Source organism: Loxodonta africana, chromosome 13 (assembly GCF_030014295.1).
Source record: "Loxodonta africana isolate mLoxAfr1 chromosome 13, mLoxAfr1.hap2, whole genome shotgun sequence".
NCBI classification, from domain to species: Eukaryota; Metazoa; Chordata; class Mammalia; order Proboscidea; family Elephantidae; genus Loxodonta; species Loxodonta africana.
The window spans coordinates 40,809,654-40,826,953 of record NC_087354.1 but is presented as its reverse complement, the minus strand read 5'-3'; the positions used below and the strand labels follow the sequence as shown (position 1 = coordinate 40,826,953).

The following is a 17,300-nucleotide window of genomic DNA, read 5'->3' as shown; positions in this document are numbered from 1 at the left end:
TACTGTCTGGTAATGCTCCACTCCCAGCTGCCTCCCAGGCCGCACCTGTCCAGGCCTGTCTTATTGAGACAGACTTGCCAAAAAGGTTGCGATACCCACTGTCTTATTTATTCAGTCCTGCTATAACACAAATACCACAAGTGGATGGCTTTAACAAACAGAAATTTATTTTCTCATAGTTTAGGAGGCTAGAAGTCAGAGTTCAGGGTGCTGCCCCTAGGGGAAGGCTTTCTCTGTCAGCTCTAGAGGAAAGTCCTTGTCTCCTTTCAACATCTGTGGGTCTGGCGTTCATGGAGAAGTCCATAGGTCTAGCCATCAATCTTCCCCTGGGTCTAGGAGGTTCTCAGCACAGGAACCCCAGGTCCAGAGGACACGCTCTACTCCCAGCTCTTCTTTCTTGATGGTAATGAAGTCCTTCCCTTCTCTGCTTGCTTCTCTCTCCCTTTATCTCAAGCAAGGGTGTGACTTGAGTCATACCCTCTTGTAAGGTTGTGATTCAAGATACACCCAACACTGGTGTTGCCTAATTAACAAGTAGAGGTTAGGATTTGTAATACATACCAAAATGGAGGACGATTACATCAGATCACAAAATGGAGGACAACCACACCATACTTAGAATCATGGCCTAGCCAAGTTGACACATATTTTGGGGGAATGCAATTCAATCCATGACACCCATTGAGGCCACTTAACCAAACCTTCCAGCATCCTCATTTCCTGGCCCACTCCAGAGATGAGGAGATCATAGCTTCCTCAGACAGCTTTGGAGCCCTAAGAGGACTTGAGTTACACTTGTCTGAAATTTGCCCTGACTGGTTACACCCAACGAGGCGACAAAACTGGTCCTTCTCCCTTCCCCTAATGCAAGCAAGGAGTTCTGCATAATGCTTATGCCCTCAGCTGCTGTCTTAGTCATCTAGTGCTGCTATAACAGAAATACCACAAGTGGATGGCTTTCTCTGTTAGCTCTGGAGGAAGGTCCTTGTCATCAATCTTCCCCTGGACTAGAAGCTTCTCGGAACAGAAACCCTGGGTCCAAAGGACAGGCTCTGCTCCTGGCACTGCTTTTTTGGTGGTATGAAGTCACCAACTCTGTGCTTACTTCCCTTTCCTTTTAGGTCTTGTAAGATAAAAGGTGGTGTAGGCCACACGCCAGGGAAACTCCCTGGACATTGGGTCAGGGATGTGACCTGAGCAAGGGGGTTACATCCCACCCTAATCCTCTTCAACCACAGGCAGAGATTATAACACATAGGAAAATCACAAAATGTCGGACAACCACACAATATTGGGAATCATGGCCTAACCAAGTTGACATGTTTTGGGGGGACACAATCCATGACAGCTGCTAACTGTGATTGGAACCTACCCAGTGGCTCTGTGGGGGAAAAGCCTGGCAATCTGCTCCGGTAAAGATTACAGCCTAAAAAACCCTACAGGGCAGTTCTACTCAGTCACATGAGGTCGCTAGGAGTCGAGAATCCACTCGAGGGCACCTAACAACAATAAAAACAATGCAGTTAGTACAGGCCCAGGGAGAGAAAGCACCTACTGTGCGCCAGATATTTTAATACAATCTCTTCTAAGCCCGAGACACCGCGGCTGTTGAGGGAGTTATAATTCAGCTTTGCAAACAAGGAAACCGAAGTTCAGCGAGGTTAAGTGGTATGCACAGGGTCACATAGCTAGGAAATGGCAAGGAATACGTACAAGATCTAACGGAGTGACTGAATGACGGCGCGTGAACGGTCGCCCGACACCGGTTCGCTGGGTGCGGCGGGTACTGACAGTGTGCGGCGCCCGCGGCCAAGTCCCCGAAGGCAGGCCCCATGCAGGCCTGCTGCACCCCGGAGCCCTAGGGAGGGCAGGTTCCCAGAGGCGCGGCCGGGCTCTGCCCCCACCCTGCGGCCCGCCCCGCCCCCGCTCCGCCCCCAGCCCGCCCCTCCCGGGACCGCAGACGGCGCCCGGCGGCGGCGCGTACGGCTGCGAGCAGGGTGGCTCCCGGCTTGGAGCTCTCCGCGACTTCCCGCGCAGGGCCCGGCCCGACGATGACCCGCGGCCTCGGCGGCGTTGGAGGATGCGGCCGCGGCCCCGGGTAGCAGCACTGGGAAGCCGGGCGCCCTGCAGGTAGGAGCTCTCCAGCTCCGCGGGCGCGGAAACTTGGGCCGAGTTTGCGGGCGGCTCGTGGGGAAGGGGCGGGTGGCGCTGCCCCAGGGCGCCCCTACTGGCCGGCTTGGGGATGGAGCGCGCCGGGCCTGGGCCGAGGTGGTGCGGCTTCTAGCTGTCCGGGCCCCCCGGCGGGTGGGCTACCGCGCACGGATCGCGCCGCTGCTCCGACCTTCCCCGGACTTCGAGGCTCTCCGGGCCTGACAGAGCTCGGGGTTCCGGCGGGCCCGGGCGCCTGATCCGGCGCAGGCGGGCCTGGCGAGAAGCAGCTCAGGCCGAGCCCCCAGGCCTCCCGCGGGGTCCGGCTCACGCGGACAGCCGCGGCGGAGATGGGGGCGGCTGGGGGCCGTGCCTGGGGGGCGGTGGGCGCTGAGGTCCCGCGGGGCCCTGGGCGCGCCCTGCTGGGGACGGGACGGCCCTGCGGTTTTTTCGCCGCCGCTTGACTCACCCTCTGGCCGCAGCCCAGGCTGGCGGGATCGCCCCGAGGCGGTGGCTGCCCGAACTCGGAGGCCGCGCCGCCCCTGCTCCGGGACCTCCCGCCGGCCTGAGGGCGTCGGTCCGCGGGGCTCGGTGCGCGGGCCAGTCCCGCGTGCACACGTGTGCGCGGGGCCCGCCCGAGTGAAAAGCTCAGTTCCGAAGGGGAGTTTGTGCAGATGTGGGCCATGCACGTACGTGCAGGCACGAGTTTGCATGCGTGGCGGCGGCGGCCTGTGTGTCAGCCTGCGGGGGTGCACGTGCGCCCCAGCGCCGCCGGGCGGGGCGTGGGGGCATCCGGAAGCGGGTTAGGTCGAATACGGCGGCAGCCCCAAAATGAGGTCGGCTGTGGGACCCAAGGAGCAGAGTTGCCGGGCCGTGATGGGGGAGGGGAAGGCCGATCCCCCGACTCTTCCCACTCCACTGGAGGCTGAGCTGCCCCAGGTTGAGCTGTAGCTTCGGGAGGGCCCAGAGCCTCAGCCGGGGGAGGGGGCTTAATGCAGCCCTCTGAGAAAGGCCAAACGTTGCTGGCCACAGCTGGGGAGCTCTCTGCTCTTTCCGCGTCTATCCGGAGGCTTTTAGGCGGTGGAAGCGGGAATTGGGCCACAGAACTGTTTGCTTCTCAGCTAGGTAGGGCGTGTATGGCACGGGGTGGTGGCTGTTCTCCTGGGCCCTATCTGGAGTAGGAGCTGGGCAGGGAGGACCGACAGAGCTGCCTCCCCCTCAAAGGGTGATGTGACCCTGTTGCCTGGGGTCTGGGTGCAAGCTCTCGATGGCCTTCTTTATGTGTGTGCCAGGGAAGGAGATATGTACATCTTGGTTACTGTCTTGAATGGGGAGGGTCCTTGCTTGGAGCATTGCATTCTGGGCTCTCCATCATCTACCCGCAGGAGATAAGGTCACTCCGTGCCCCTCACAGTCTCCTACTGTCCTCCTGGAGCTCCCATCCCTCCCACAAAGACTCCTGAAGGTCCCAGGTGACCTCACCTCTATTGGCTGGGTCCCTGGCAGGGTCTCAGGAAGTCTCCAGGGCAAAGGGCATGAGAGGGGCAGGGCCCAGGCGGGAAGGACTCCTGGGGCTTGGGGGGGGGTGGTATGGAGCAGGCACCAGGGAGCTTGTTGGGGGAAGTGAGACTAGAGTCAGCATTTAATTAATCCACTGCTCCTCAAGGGCAGCAGAGGAGCTCAACGCTCCAAAAGCCATACAGCCCCTTCTTGCAAAGCTGCTGTGGAGCTGGGCGGGGGCTCCCCCTTGCCCCCCCCCCCCCCAGATGCAGGTTCCTGTCATGGCACATTGCTAATGGTACGGTTGCCTGTACCTTACTGTCGTCCTTGAAGCATCTTCTACTCCAGGCTGGCCTTAGGTGGCAAATTCTGGCCACGAGATGGGCCAACTTTCTTAAGTGTCCTGCCTTGCTGCATTCAGGCTGAGGTGGGGGGATGGGCATTGTCCCCCATGCTACTTTAGACGTTCCCCGTCCCCAAAATGTGCTGGTCCAACTCTCAACCTGTGGCTGTCATTCTGGCATTGACCACCAGCCAAAAGGGAGGAGGGGACTGGTCTTCGCTTGTTGGTGAAGAGAATCTGTGACGTCTGGCCCATGGCCTAAAGCACAGCAAGACTGAGATGATTCATCCTTCCTGAGCCACCTGGGGTTTCAGGAGCCAGCTGCTGAAAGAGGTAGAGGCAGGCCAGTGTGGGCCCAGGGGATGGGCCTCTGCTGGAGCCCATCATGGATCATGGATACCTACCAGATCAAGGATGGAGCCCCTCGTGGCATAGTGGTTAAGAGCAATGGTTGCTAACCAAAAGGTCCGTGGTTTTAATCCACTAGGCATTCCTTGGAAACTCTATGGAACAGCCTTACTCTGTCCTATGGGGTCGCAATGAGTCGGAATTGACTCACTGGGTTGTTGTTTGTTTTTTTGTTGTTGCATCAAGGATACCCACACTTGACCTCTCTGGGCCTGGGTCTCAGTCCTGGTTTTACCTTGCTTCAGGGTCTTAGTCTTTTTCTGGCACTCAGCTTCTCCGTCAGTGCAGTCGTGCAGTGGAGATGGTTGCTTTCTAGCACTCTGGCCCCTTGGGCCCCCCACTCCTGGATTTTCACATCTCTATCCCTCACCTCTCCATGTCTCTGGTGCTGTGCTGCCCCCGTGTGCCACGGAGTAGCCAACCACCTGCAGCTTGAAGGCCGGAGATGGTCAGGGCTCTCCTAGCTTCTGGGACCTTCTTGCTGGTGCCACAGCACCATCTGCTGGACAGCCTTGACCTTCCTGCTGGGAGGCTGAGCTGGGGTAGAAGGTGGCATGAACTGTATAGGTAGATATCGCCCTCCTGGAGACTGCTTTCCAGACCCAAGCCCAAGAGCTCAGCACTGGCTCTGGGCCTAGGCTCTGGGTTCCAGGCCTCGATCTACCATTTTTTATTGGACAGATGGGTCAGAGAGTGTCACAGGAAATCTGTAAGCAGTGCCTGGATTCTGTGTTGTGGCTGCAGTGGGCATCTTGAGATCACTGGTGTCGTGGAATAGGAGCCTGTAGTGGGAGGCAGGAGGCCTGCTTCTCATACTCTCTTTCCTCGGTGACTTGGAGACCTCAAGTGGGTCTCCTCATCTGTAAAATGGGGAGAAGGGTGGGTAGCCAGGCTAAGTGATCTTTAGACTGCACCCTGCAAAGTCTGAAACCCCAAGGAAAGGGTCTTGGGTTGTGTGGAGGAAAACTGAACCCAAGGGGCTTCCGGAGTGAGGGTGGGTTATGTGTAGGGCTGCTGCACAGGAACTCATTAAACAAAGGGTTCTGCAGCTTAACAGCAGAAATCGTTGGGACCTTCTGTACTATATGATTCAGGCGTGCGTGCATTCATTCACCCATTTGTACAGTCTTCATGGTGCACCTCCTGAGTGCCAGCTTCTTGGGTGTGGCAGGGAGCCAGCAAGAGTAGCAGCCCTCTCTTGCATGCCCATGGCATTTTTCTGACAACACCTGCCTCTCTCCCTCTCTCTCCCAGGTCAGCAGTGCAATAGCAGGGGCCAGGAGGCCCAGAAGCCTTCTCAGTGATGGCAGAGAAGCGGCCACTGGGGACCCTGGGCCCTGTGATGTATGGCAAGCTGCCCCGCCTAGAGGATGACTCAGGGCCTGGGCACAGCCTGCCCGCCTCTGCTGGCAGTCAGGACCCCTGCAGCTACAAGGGTGCCTATTTTTCTTGCCCCATGGGGGGTGCCCCCAAGGCTGGGTCTGAGCGCCTGGCATCCTGGACCCCTTACCCACCCTTGTACCCCACCAGCATGGCAGGACCCCCACTTCGGGCAGACAGTCTGTTGCCTAACTGCCTGCTCTACCGCCCACTGGCAGAGGGCTCTGAGAAGGGACAGGACTCCAGCCCCATTGGGCTCCTGCCATACAGTCCCCGGGCTCACTCCTACCCAGGCCCACCGCTGGCGGCACCAAAACCCATCTACCGCAACCCTCTGTGTTATGGGCTTTCGACTTGCCTGGGGGAAGGGGCAGCCAAGAGGCCACTGGATGTTGACTGGACAGTGGTGACTGGGTCCCTGCTGCCCCCTGCTGATCCACCCTGTTCTTTGGCCCCAGCACCTGGCAAAGGCCAGCCTCTGGATGCTACCTTCTTGCATGGAGTGCCAGCTGGGGGGGCTGGCAAAGACTCCGTGAGCTTCTCTCCATGCCAGGCATTCCTGGACAAGTATCGGACCATCCACAGTACAGGCTTCCAGGCCTCCAAGTATGCAGGTCCGTACTCTGGGGACCCCAAGCAGGCAGTGCCTGAGGGCCCCCCCAGTCCTTGGACCCAGCTGGCCCAACCTCTGGGACCAGCCTGCCAGGATGCAGTGCCCACCCACTACCCGCTGCCCCATACTGCACAGGCCCTGCCTTGCCCTCCAGCCTGCCGCCACCCAGAGAAGCAGAGTAGCTACAGCTCAGTGCCCCCGTTGCAGCCTCTGGGAGCCCACAAGGGGGCTGGGTACCCACCTGGTGGCCTGGGTAGCCCCTACCTGAGGCAGCAGGCAGCCCAGGCACCCTGTGTGCCCCCAGTGGGGCTGGACACCTATTCCTACCCCTCTGCTCCCCTCCCAGCACCCTCACCAGGCTTCAGGCTAGAGCCACCTCTCACACCACGGTGCCCACTTGACTTTCCTCCCCAAACGCTGGGCTTTCCTCACGCCCGGGATGACCTCTCTCTCTATGGGGCATCCCCGGGGCTTGGAGGGACACCACCTTCCCAGGACACTGTGCGGGCTGTGCCTCAACCCAGTGCCTTCCAGCGGGCATGCCAGCCAGTACCTGCCAGCCAGCCACGCTTAGAACCCATGGGGCCCACGGAGAAACCTGTGCAGGCAGCTGAGGAGAAGACATGGCCGCCTAGCTGCAGGAAAGAGCAGCTCCAGCCCCGGTTCGATGAGCACCCCAGGGCACCTATCGTCATCCGAGACAGTCCAGTTCCTCGTACCCCACCAGCACTGCCTCCCTGTGCCCAGGAGCGTCAATCCCTCCCGCGGAATGAGGGCTCAAGTCCACCGAGTTCTCCACCCATGCCTGTTATTGACAACGTCTTCAGCCTGGCCCCCTACCGTGACTACCTGGATGTGCAGGCGCCTGAGGCCACATCTGAGCCTGAGCAAGTCTCAGCCACCAACAAGAGCCATGACACAGACTGCAAGAGGACCCTGTCAGCTCAGCAGCCTACTTTAGGGACACACTGCTCACTTAGGGAGGAAGTGGCACTGGACCTAAGCGTGAAGAAGCCTGTGACAGAGACGTCCCCTATCAAGGTCTCTAGGCCAGCACATGCCAAGCCCACGGGCGCATTGCACATTGGGAACACGGTCACAGACATGCCAGGTGTGGGAAACACAGTCTTGGATCTGCCAGGTCCAGAGAGTACAGTCTCGGATGTGCTGGGTGGGAGGAACACAATCTCGGATGTGCCGGGTCTAAAAAATCTAGTCACAGAAGCACCAGGGCTGCCTGGGGTACCAGTGACCACCGAGGCCACACCAAGGACCAACTTCCAAAGCTCTGTGGCCTTCATGTTCCGAAAATTCAAGATCCTCCGGCCAGCACCCTTGCCTACAGCCGTGGTCCCATCTGTGCCCACTTCAGCCCCCGCCCCAGCACCACCAGCACTGACCCCCACATCGGTGCCCATTGGACTGCAGATTCTCGCCCAGCCCTTGCCTGTGGCCTGCTTCAACCTGGCACTGCCTAGCCCTCCAGCCTTAGCTGTGGCGTCCCCAGCTCCGGCTCCTGCTCCGTCACCTGCTCCGGCCCCGACTCCAGCTCCGGCTCCTGCCGATGCTCCAGCTCCTGCTGCAGCTCCATCACCTGCTCCTGCCCCAGCTCTGACTCCTGTTCCAGGCCCTGCTCCCGCTTCTACCCTAGCCCCAGCCACAGTGGACTCCGCAGAGCAACGCTTTGCAGGGTTGCACGCATCCCTGTGTGATGCCATTTCAGGCTCAGTGGCCCACTCCCCACCTGAGAAGCTGCGCGAGTGGCTTGAGACAGATGGGCCTTGGGGCCGGGCGGCATGGCAGGACTGCCAGGGTGTACAGGGGCTGCTGCGCAAGCTACTCTCACAGCTCCAGAGCTTCGTGTGCACGCATCAGTGCCCCTTCCCCCATGTGGTACGAGCTGGCGCCATCTTCGTGCCCATCCACCTGGTGAAGGAGCGGCTCTTCCCACAGCTGCCCCCTGCTTCTGTGGACCATGTGCTGCAGGAGCACCGTGTGGAACTGCGACCCACCACGCTGTCGGAAGAGCGGGCGCTACGGGACCGTGCCCTGCACGGCTGTACCTTGCGCATGCTGAAGCTGCTGGCCCTGCGCCAGCTGCCCGACATCTACCCTGACCTACTGGACCTGCAGTGGCGTGACTGCGTACGCCGCCAGCTGGGTGAGCATGGGGCAACCCCAGTAACCACCAGAGCTGTGTGAGTGACAGGTGTGTGAGTTGCGTGAATGGGTCACACCTGGGGTCCTGGGCTGCCTGGAAGGGCAGGAGGTTCAAGAACTCATGCCAGGGTGGAGGGCTGATTTCCAGGGTATAGACCTCTGTCAGGGATTGAATTGTGTATCCCAGAGAAGCGAGCAGAGAGAAAGGGGGGACCTCGTACCACCAAGAAAGCAGTGCTGAGAGCAGAGCACGTCCTTTGGACGTGAGGTTCCTGCGCTGAGATGCTCCCAGACCAAGGGAAGACTGATGACCAGGACCTTCCTCCAGAGCCAAAAGAGAAAGCCTTCCCCTGGAGCCAGTGCCCTGAATTTGGACTTGTAGCATACTAGGCTGTGAGAGTAAATTTCTCTTTGTTAAAGCCATCCACTTGTGGTATTTCTGTTACAGCAGCGCCTGATGACTAAGACAACCTCCATTATAGGCCTCTGAGCATGCTTGACTCCTCAGTCTCTGTGAAAACTTTCCTGGCCTGCCTTGGATTCTCTTCTCTGCTTATGCTCTCTCCACCTTTGGAGTGAGCTTCTCCTTTGATCTTTCTGTGACTCTGGCCAGGCCCTGGTTTCTGTCTGTATCCAGCCCAGCCTCCCCTCTCCTGAGCTAACCCCCAAAACCAACTACCTGCTGGACTTTTGCATCTGGGGGCCATTCAGACTCTTCCTAAACCATACTCCTGAGCTTTCCATAAGCCCACTTCACACCCCAGTCCTTGCCATCCAGTGACGGCACCACCATTCACCCAGCTCCTCATACCTGAAACCTGCTGGGGCCCCAGCCTCCCATCCCAAACACTCTTGCCTCTGAGTGTGTATTTTTCAACCTTCCTAGACATTTAACACCATTAAAAAGACAGGAAAGAAAGAAAAGACCAAAATGGATGTCAGAAGAGACTCTGAAACTTGCTTCTGAACGACGAGTAGCTAAAGCAAACAGAAGAAATGATGAAGTGAAAGAGCTGATTGGAAGATTTCAAAGGGCGGCTCAAGAAGGCAAAGGATTATATAATGACATGTGCAAAGACCTGGCATTAGAAAACCATAAGGGAAGAACACACTTGGCATTTCTCAAGCTGGAAGAACCGAAACAAAAATTCAAGCCTGAAGTTGCAATATTGAAGGATTCTGTGGGCAAAATACTGAACAACTCAGGAAGCATCAAAAGAAGGTGGAAGGAATACACAGAGCCACTGTACCAAAAAGATTGGTCAACATTCAGTCATTTCAGGAGGTAGCATATGATCAGGAACCGATGGTACTGAAGGAAGAAGTCTAAGCTGCACTGAAGACACTGGCAAAAAACAACGCTCCAGTAATCAATGGAATACCAATTGAGATGTTTCAGCAAACAGGTGCAGCACTGGAAGTGCTCACTCATCTATGCCAAGAAATTCAGAAGACAGGTACCTGGGCAACCGAATAGAGATATATATGCCTATTTCAAAGAGAGGTCATCCCACCAAATGTGGAAATTATGAAACAATATTATTAATATTACACGTAAGCAAAATTTTGCTGAAGAAAGCAGTTGCAGCAGTACATCAACAGGGAATTGCCAGAAACTCAAGCCAGATTCAAAAGAGGACAAGGAACCAGGGATATCTTGCTAACGTCAGATGGATCCTGGCTGAAAGCAGAGAATACCAGAAAGATGTTTACTGTGCTTTATTGACTCTTCAAAGGCATTCAACTGTGTGAATCATAACAAATTATGGATAACATTGTGAAGAATGGGGATTCCACGACACTTAATTGTGCTCATGAAGAACCTGTATATAGATCAAGAGACAGTTGTTCAAATAGAACAAGGAGGATACTGTGTGGTTTAAAGTTGGAAAAGGTGTGTGGGTGGAGGCTATATCCTTTCACCATACCTATTCAATCTGTATGCTGAGCAGATAATCTGAGAAGCCGGACTATATGAAGAAGAACAGGGCTTCAGGATTGAAGACTCACTAACAACCTGCAATATGCAGATGACACAACCTTGCTTGCTGAAAATGAAGAGGACTTGAAGTACTTACTGATGAAAATCAAAGACCTCAGCCTTCGGTATGGGTTACACCTTAACATAAAACAAAAATCTCACAACTGGACCAATAACCAACATCATGATAGAGAAAAGATTGAATTTGTCAAGGATTTCATTTTACTTGGATCCACGATCAACACCCATGAAAGCAGCAGTCAGGAAATCAAATGATACATTGTATTGGGTAAATCTGCTGCAAAAGAACTCTTTGAAGTGTTAAAAAGCAAAAATGTCACTTTAAGGACTGTGGTGCGCCTGACCCAAGCCCTGGTGTTTTCAGTTGCCTGATACACATGCGAAAGCTGGACGGTGAAAAAGAAGACCAGAGAATTGATGCCTTTGAGTTAACAGTGTTGGCAAAGAATGTTGAATATACCACAGACTGCCAAAAGAATGAACAAATCTGTCTTGGAAGAAGTACAGCCAGAATGCTCCTTAGATACGAGAATGGCAAGACTTTGTGTCACATACCTTGGACATATTATCAGGAAGGACCAGTCCCTGGAGAAGGACATCATGCTTGGTAGAGAGTCAGTAAAAAAGAGGAGGGGACCCTCAACAAGATGGATTGACATGGTGGGTGCAACAGTGGACACAAGCATAACGATTGTGAGGATGGCGCACGACTGGGCAGTGTTTCACTCTGTTGTACTCAGGGTCACTATAAGTTGGAGCCGACTCCATGGCACGTAACGACAACAGACATTTACATCACTGAAGGTGTCTTAGTTTGCTAGTGCTGCTGTAACAGAAATAAAGTATCCCCTGCTTTTCAAGTTTGCTTTATGCCACTTCGCTTTTATAGAAAACCCACATTAGTACTTGTTTTCACTAACAGAAAGAAATCTAAAGAGGATTTTGCTTTTACGAAAAAAGGTGCAAAGTGGAAATTGCCTTCAGCGTTTGTTTTGCAGCAAGAGGTTAAAAATAAAAACCTATGTCCAGTTTTTTTTTAATAATTTTTATTGTGCTTTAAGTGAAAGTTTACAAATGGAAACTTTCATTTGTAAACTCATGTAAAAACCTATATACACCTTAACTCCATACTCCCAATTACTCTCGCCCCAATGAGACAGCCCGCTCCCTCCTTCCAGTCTCTCTTTTCATGACCATTTTGCCAGCTTCTAACCCCCTCCACCCTCCCATCTCCCCTCCAGACAGGAGATGCCAACATAGTCTTAAGTGTCCACCTGATGCAAGTAGCTCATTCCTCATCAGCATCTCTCTCCAACCCATTGTGCAGTCCAATCCATGTCTGACGAGTTTGCTTTGGGAATGGTTCCTGTCCCGGGCCAACAGAAGGTTTGGGGACCATGACTGCCGGGGTCTTTTTAGTCTCCGTCAGACTATTAAGTCTGGTCTTTTTATGAGAATTTGGGGTATGCATCCCACTGCTCTCCTGCTCCTTGAGGGGTTCTCTGTTGTGTTCCCTGTCAGGGCAGTCATCGGTTGTGGCCGGGCACCATCTAGTTCTTCTGGCCTCAGGATGATGTAGTCCCTGGTTCATGTAGTCCTTTCTGTCTCTTGGCTTCTAATTACTTTGTGTCCTTGGTGTTCTTCATTCTCCTTTGATCCAGGTGGGTTGAGGCTCATTGATGCATCTTAGACGGCCACTTGCTAGTGTTTAAGACCCCAGATGCCATTCTTCAAAGCGGGATGCAGAATCTTTTCTTAATAGACTTTATTTTGCCGACTGACTTAGATGTCCCCTGAAACCATGGTCCCCAAACCCCTGCCTCTGCTTTGCTGACCTTCGAAGCATTCAGTTTATTCAGGAAACTTCTTTGCTTTTGGTTTAGTCCAGTTGTGCTGACCTCCCCTGTATTGAGTGTTGTCTTTCCCTTCACCTAAACCTATGTCCAGTTTTATGCTAAATGTTAACACCCTTACAAGCTCCCGGAGCAGTTAGAATGGTGCCACCTAGCACTTGCCCCAGGAACTACACTCAGCATCTCAGCATCAAGCCGCCATAGCCTTGAATTGTGTCTGTGAGCCTCCGTGCTTTATCTCAATTTATTTTGTGCATACGTTAGCAAGATGTGTCCTAAGGTATCAGAAAAGCCTGAGAGCTCATTGTTATCCTTAGCTTAAAGCAGGATGTAGATTATTTTTGGGGTCTGGAAACACTCAAAAATTTTACCCGTATAAATTAACGGTAATTGCTCCTTCGCTTTATGCCTTCTAGGCTTACAAAATGTTTCATAGGAACGCTCCACTTTCAGATAGCGAGGGAAACCTGTACCACAAGTGGGCGGCTTTAAAGAACAGAAATTTATTTCTCACAGTTCAGGAGCCTAGAAGTCCAGATTTCAGGGCACCGGCTCTAGGGGAAGGCTCTCTATCTATTGGCTCTGGGGGAAGATCCTTGTCCCTTTCAGTATCTGTAACCCCAGTCGGTGTTCCTGGGTGGCTTGGTGACCCTCACGTGACATCTGTCTTCCCCAGTATGTATGCTTGCTTGTTTCTGTGTCTATGCTGCTCCTTATAACTCAAAAGTGATTAGATTGAGGACGTACCCTACACTGATAATGGGCATATTAACATAACAAAACCTTATTTCCAAACAGGATTGCATTCCAGGTAGAAGGTTTAGGATTCCAATGCATTTTTGGGGGATACAATCCAGTCCCTAACAGGAAAAAAAAAGCCCATAAATCAGAGCATTTCTCTTCCTCTGCCCTGATGTCATGTCCATATTATTTTCCAATGTGGTTTTTTTTGATATCCTGGAGAATATTGGGCATCAGTTCAGATAGCTTGGCCTTGCTCTTGGGAACTGCCACATAGCATTTTGTGGTATGTGTGAGCCATACTTCCTAGCCAGGACTTTGTGATGGGTACCAGGTGGTTTCTCTTATTGCCTCTCCCACTTCAATACTCCTGGCACTGAAACCCTCGAGCCCCCTTGCTGTCTTTCTCCCCTTGCCCAAGTCATTTCTTGGCTGGAACTGTTCCTAGTTCCTTCTCCATCCTGGTGGTCTTGCCCTGGGCACCTACCTGCTCAAGGCTCCAGGTCAGGGTAGAGAAGGGTCCCAAGACAGTAGATGCAGGTGTGGAGCTTGGGCTCTGGGTGACCAGCATGCCTGAATGCTGATTGCTTAAGAAGTTGGGGCAGATGCCTTTTTAGGGTACAAAGAGAATGCAGATGCTGCTGTTGTGTTCTTGAGTGAGAAACCATATGCAGGGGGTATCAGGCATCATCAGAAGCCCCCAGCCCAGCTGTTGCTCTCATTGGAACTGTAGGGGTCTGGGGCCTGGTAAGGAAATGACTGGGGCCAGGCTGTCTGCCACTGGTTAGATTTGAGTGCCCGTCCCCATTCCCTCACTGAGTTGCAGGTGACCCCATACATTTATTCCCCGCTTTGTTCCTGACAGGTTCCTGTGCTCCCCTTGGCCACTTCCTTTCTAAGTAGGTGTGCTGTTGTCAGGGCTCCCTTCCCCTCTCCTCGGCTGCTTCCTCTGTCCTCCCTCTGGGCATCTCTGGCCAGACCCTACTCTTGATCCAGCTCTGGGGAGGGCTGCCTCATGTGTGATGGGGTCCTCTAGCTCTATACCTCCATTTCCCCCATCTGTACAGTAGGGCTTTGGACTAGGCCAGTGGTTCCTGGAAGTCTCTGTGTGGTGCAGATGGTTAACACGCTTGACTGCTAACCGAAAAGTTGGAGGTTTGAAGCCACCCAGAGGCTCCTTAGAAGAAAGGCATGGCGGTCTACCTCCTAAAAATCAGCCATTGAAAACCCTATGGAGTACAGTTCCACACACACACAGGGTCACCATGAGTCAGAATCGACTCAGCAGCACCTGGTTTTAATGGCTCCTGGCCTGTTGGGCCCCTTTCCTCTCCTGAGAGTGATTCCTTCCCTACCTGTCGTCATCAGATAGAGCTCTGGTATCAGCACATCCTATTGGCTTGGACAGTCTGTCCAGGGAGTGCAGGTGGGGAAGGGTCATGGTGGCTGTGACCCTGCTGGCACCATGCTGGCCTGGGGCAGACAGAACCAGAAGTCTGGATGGCAGAACCAGGAGATGGAACTGAGGGTGTGTGGGGTCTGTAGCCTGACTATGTGTTCATTTTTCAGGTGGCATTGACACTGAGGCTAGAGCTGTGCCCCCCTCAGAAACCACCATGGCCAGAGATGAGCCAGAGAGCCTAGCCCTGGCTCAGAAGTCACCAGCCCCCAAGGCCAGGAAGCCGGGGAGGAAATCACCAACTCCTGGTGTGGAGAAGGCAGAGGCAGCCATTGAAGGAGGGTCCCGTGGTACCTCACCTACGCCAGCTGCTAGTGCCAGCCCACCCAGCCCCACACTGAGGGCCCGCTTCCGCAATCTGCTGGAGACTGCCTGGCTCAATGGCCTGGCACTGCCCACTTGGGGCCACAAGGCCTCAGGACAGGATCGGCCCTCGCCCCGCCCACAGCTGTTGGGGGGCCAGAGCCACCACCTGTAGCATTGTTTGCTGTCTGGGGGTCACTGTCTGCACCCCTCCCTCTGTCTGCCTAGCTCCCCAGGGTCAGAGGTAGACATGCTGTTGGAGTTTCTCCGACCCCCTTCTAGGCTGAGCTGAGAGCTACTTACCTTTAACTTAAGGCTCTATATTAGAAAGGACCACTTATTTCTTCCTAAGAGAAAGTATGGGCTTTGGAGCCCAACAGGCTTGGGCTTGAGTCCTGGCTCCTCTGCCCCTTGCTGTGACCTGGGCAAGTCACTGCCCCTGATTCCCCATTTGTAAAATAAAACAACGCAACCTACCTCACAGGGTTGTTGTGGGGACAGCGCCTGACACACACCCAGTACGGTTCAGGCTCTGCTACCCCCTGGGGCAGATCTTTCTCTCTGCCAGGGCTTGGGATAGCTGAGGCAAGCAGAACCTTCCTGTAGAAAGCCTGTGTGTCATAGGACTTGTTCTCCATTAGTGGTACATTGTACGGTGTATATGACACACACACACACACCCCTGAAGTCATCCCCCAGGAAGGCTTGGGGCTTATAGGCCCTGTGTTTGGAGTTGGGCCCTAACCCCCAGTCCTGAGGGAGCCTGCCCCTCTCTGTCCCCACTATGGTGCCTGGGGCTGGCATCCTTGTTCTGGGCCGTCTGCTCCCAGGCCTGCCCTGCATTGACAGCAGTGATTTCCCTGAGCTGTGCCCACCCCCACCCTGTGCATTATCCCATGAAAGTTGTGTTTTCAGGAAGCCAAGCAGCTGCGGGGACTCAGGGACTAGAGGGGACAGGCTGATTGGTAGCTTAGTCCTAGGAGGTCTCTGAAGATAGGGACTGGGGACACGGCCCCCCCCCGCCCCCTGATGCCAGGGCTCCATCAGCCAGGCCTGCTGTGGGCTCCCTCCCAGAAGTCTGCTGAGCTGAGCCAGAGGCTGGCAAGCAGGGGCCCTTGGCCTAGTTAATGTTTTATATAAGGCTGTGGGCCCTGGAGGCAGGCCATTAAAGAATTTTGGTTGTTTTTGGAACTGGGGCTTGGCTGTGTGTTTGTTGGTGGGGGGCTTTGGGTTGTGGGTTTCATACTACATCCCAGTGTACCTGGCCCCTTGCTCACAGGTGGCAGCTCCCCCTGTGCCCACCCTGGAAGGCACTGTGGCCAGCTCTCGGCATACAGGCCCTTCTCACACACCCACTGGACAGCAGCTTCCCTGCTCAGAGAAAGCCCCTCCATCTTGAGACTACTGTGGGTCCCAGCGGACGGTCGGTCTGCAGCCCAGTGAGAAATGCTGGTAACCAGACACCAAAACGTGCCCCTCTTCCAAGACCAAGGATGATGCCCACCAAGGTCTAGAACAGAATTGTCACCACCCTTCCTGTGCTGGTCACTGCAACCCACTGAAGGACAGCCCTTCCCCCAGCTTAGCAGGAAGGGTTGGTGACTGGGCCCACCCTCCCAAGACCCTGCCCCTGCTGGCCTCCATTACCCTAGAGGTTTGTTGTCAGGATTGTGGAGGTGGTTTTCCACCTGGTAGCCACTCCACCTGGGCCAGGAGCCAGTCAGCTTGTCCTAGTCTCTGTGGGTCCTCACTGAGCCTTGCTAATCAAGCCTTCCCTCGCCGCTCAACCAACCACTGGGTCTGTACTAGGCCAGGATTTGGGGTAGCAGCCACCACCCCTCCACCCTGATCATACACACCTGGGAGGGGTTCCCTGACCCGTGGACGGGATGGGCTGCTGTAGTGACATTGACAGAACCTGGGGAAGGGGTGCTGTGGAAGCCCAGGGGAGGAGCCTATCCTGGAGTGGGGTGAGGGTGTCTTTGAGTCCCAGAAGTGATGCCTAAACTGGGCCTTGAAGACAGAAAGTAAAAAGTGTGCAATGTGGTCTAGGCAAAGACTGAGGTGTATCAGGAAAATGGAAATAAACCTGGGTATGTCTGGAATGCAAGGAACAAGAAAAGAAAAGAGGACGGGGTAGGAAATCTTGCTTGAAATCCAACTGATTTATTATATTACATCAACTCATTAAATCCCACATGATGAGTTGTAGGGGCGGGGGTGGTCCATTTATTTTACAGAAAACTGAAGTGAGCAAATTTCAATCACCTGAAGCTTCTCTGTAGGGAGGGTGGAGTGCCTCTGAGCCCTGGGCTTCCCCAGACACTGGGCCTGCCTTCCACACATACATGCCAGGCACTCATCTTGACCATGATTACAGGGCCTGGCCT

General features: G+C 54.5%; 1 protein-coding gene across 2 annotated transcripts; it reads left to right on the top strand.

The window, feature by feature from the left end:
- Positions 1-2,000: 2,000 nt before the first annotated feature.
- Positions 2,001-16,101, top strand: C13H15orf39 (chromosome 13 C15orf39 homolog). 2 transcript variants are annotated; one of them, XM_064267256.1, is made up of 3 exons: positions 2,001-2,130; positions 5,654-8,553; positions 14,718-16,101. In XM_064267256.1, exons 2-3 carry the CDS (start codon positions 5,703-5,705, stop codon positions 15,083-15,085), a joined length of 3,219 nt encoding a protein of 1,072 aa, XP_064123326.1. In that variant the 5' UTR covers positions 2,001-2,130; positions 5,654-5,702; the 3' UTR covers positions 15,086-16,101. The 2 variants fall into 2 exon arrangements, with proteins under 2 accessions (XP_064123326.1, XP_064123327.1); XM_064267257.1 differs by having other exon boundaries at positions 5,654-8,601; positions 14,718-14,826.
- The last annotated feature ends 1,199 nt before the right edge of the window (positions 16,102-17,300 follow it).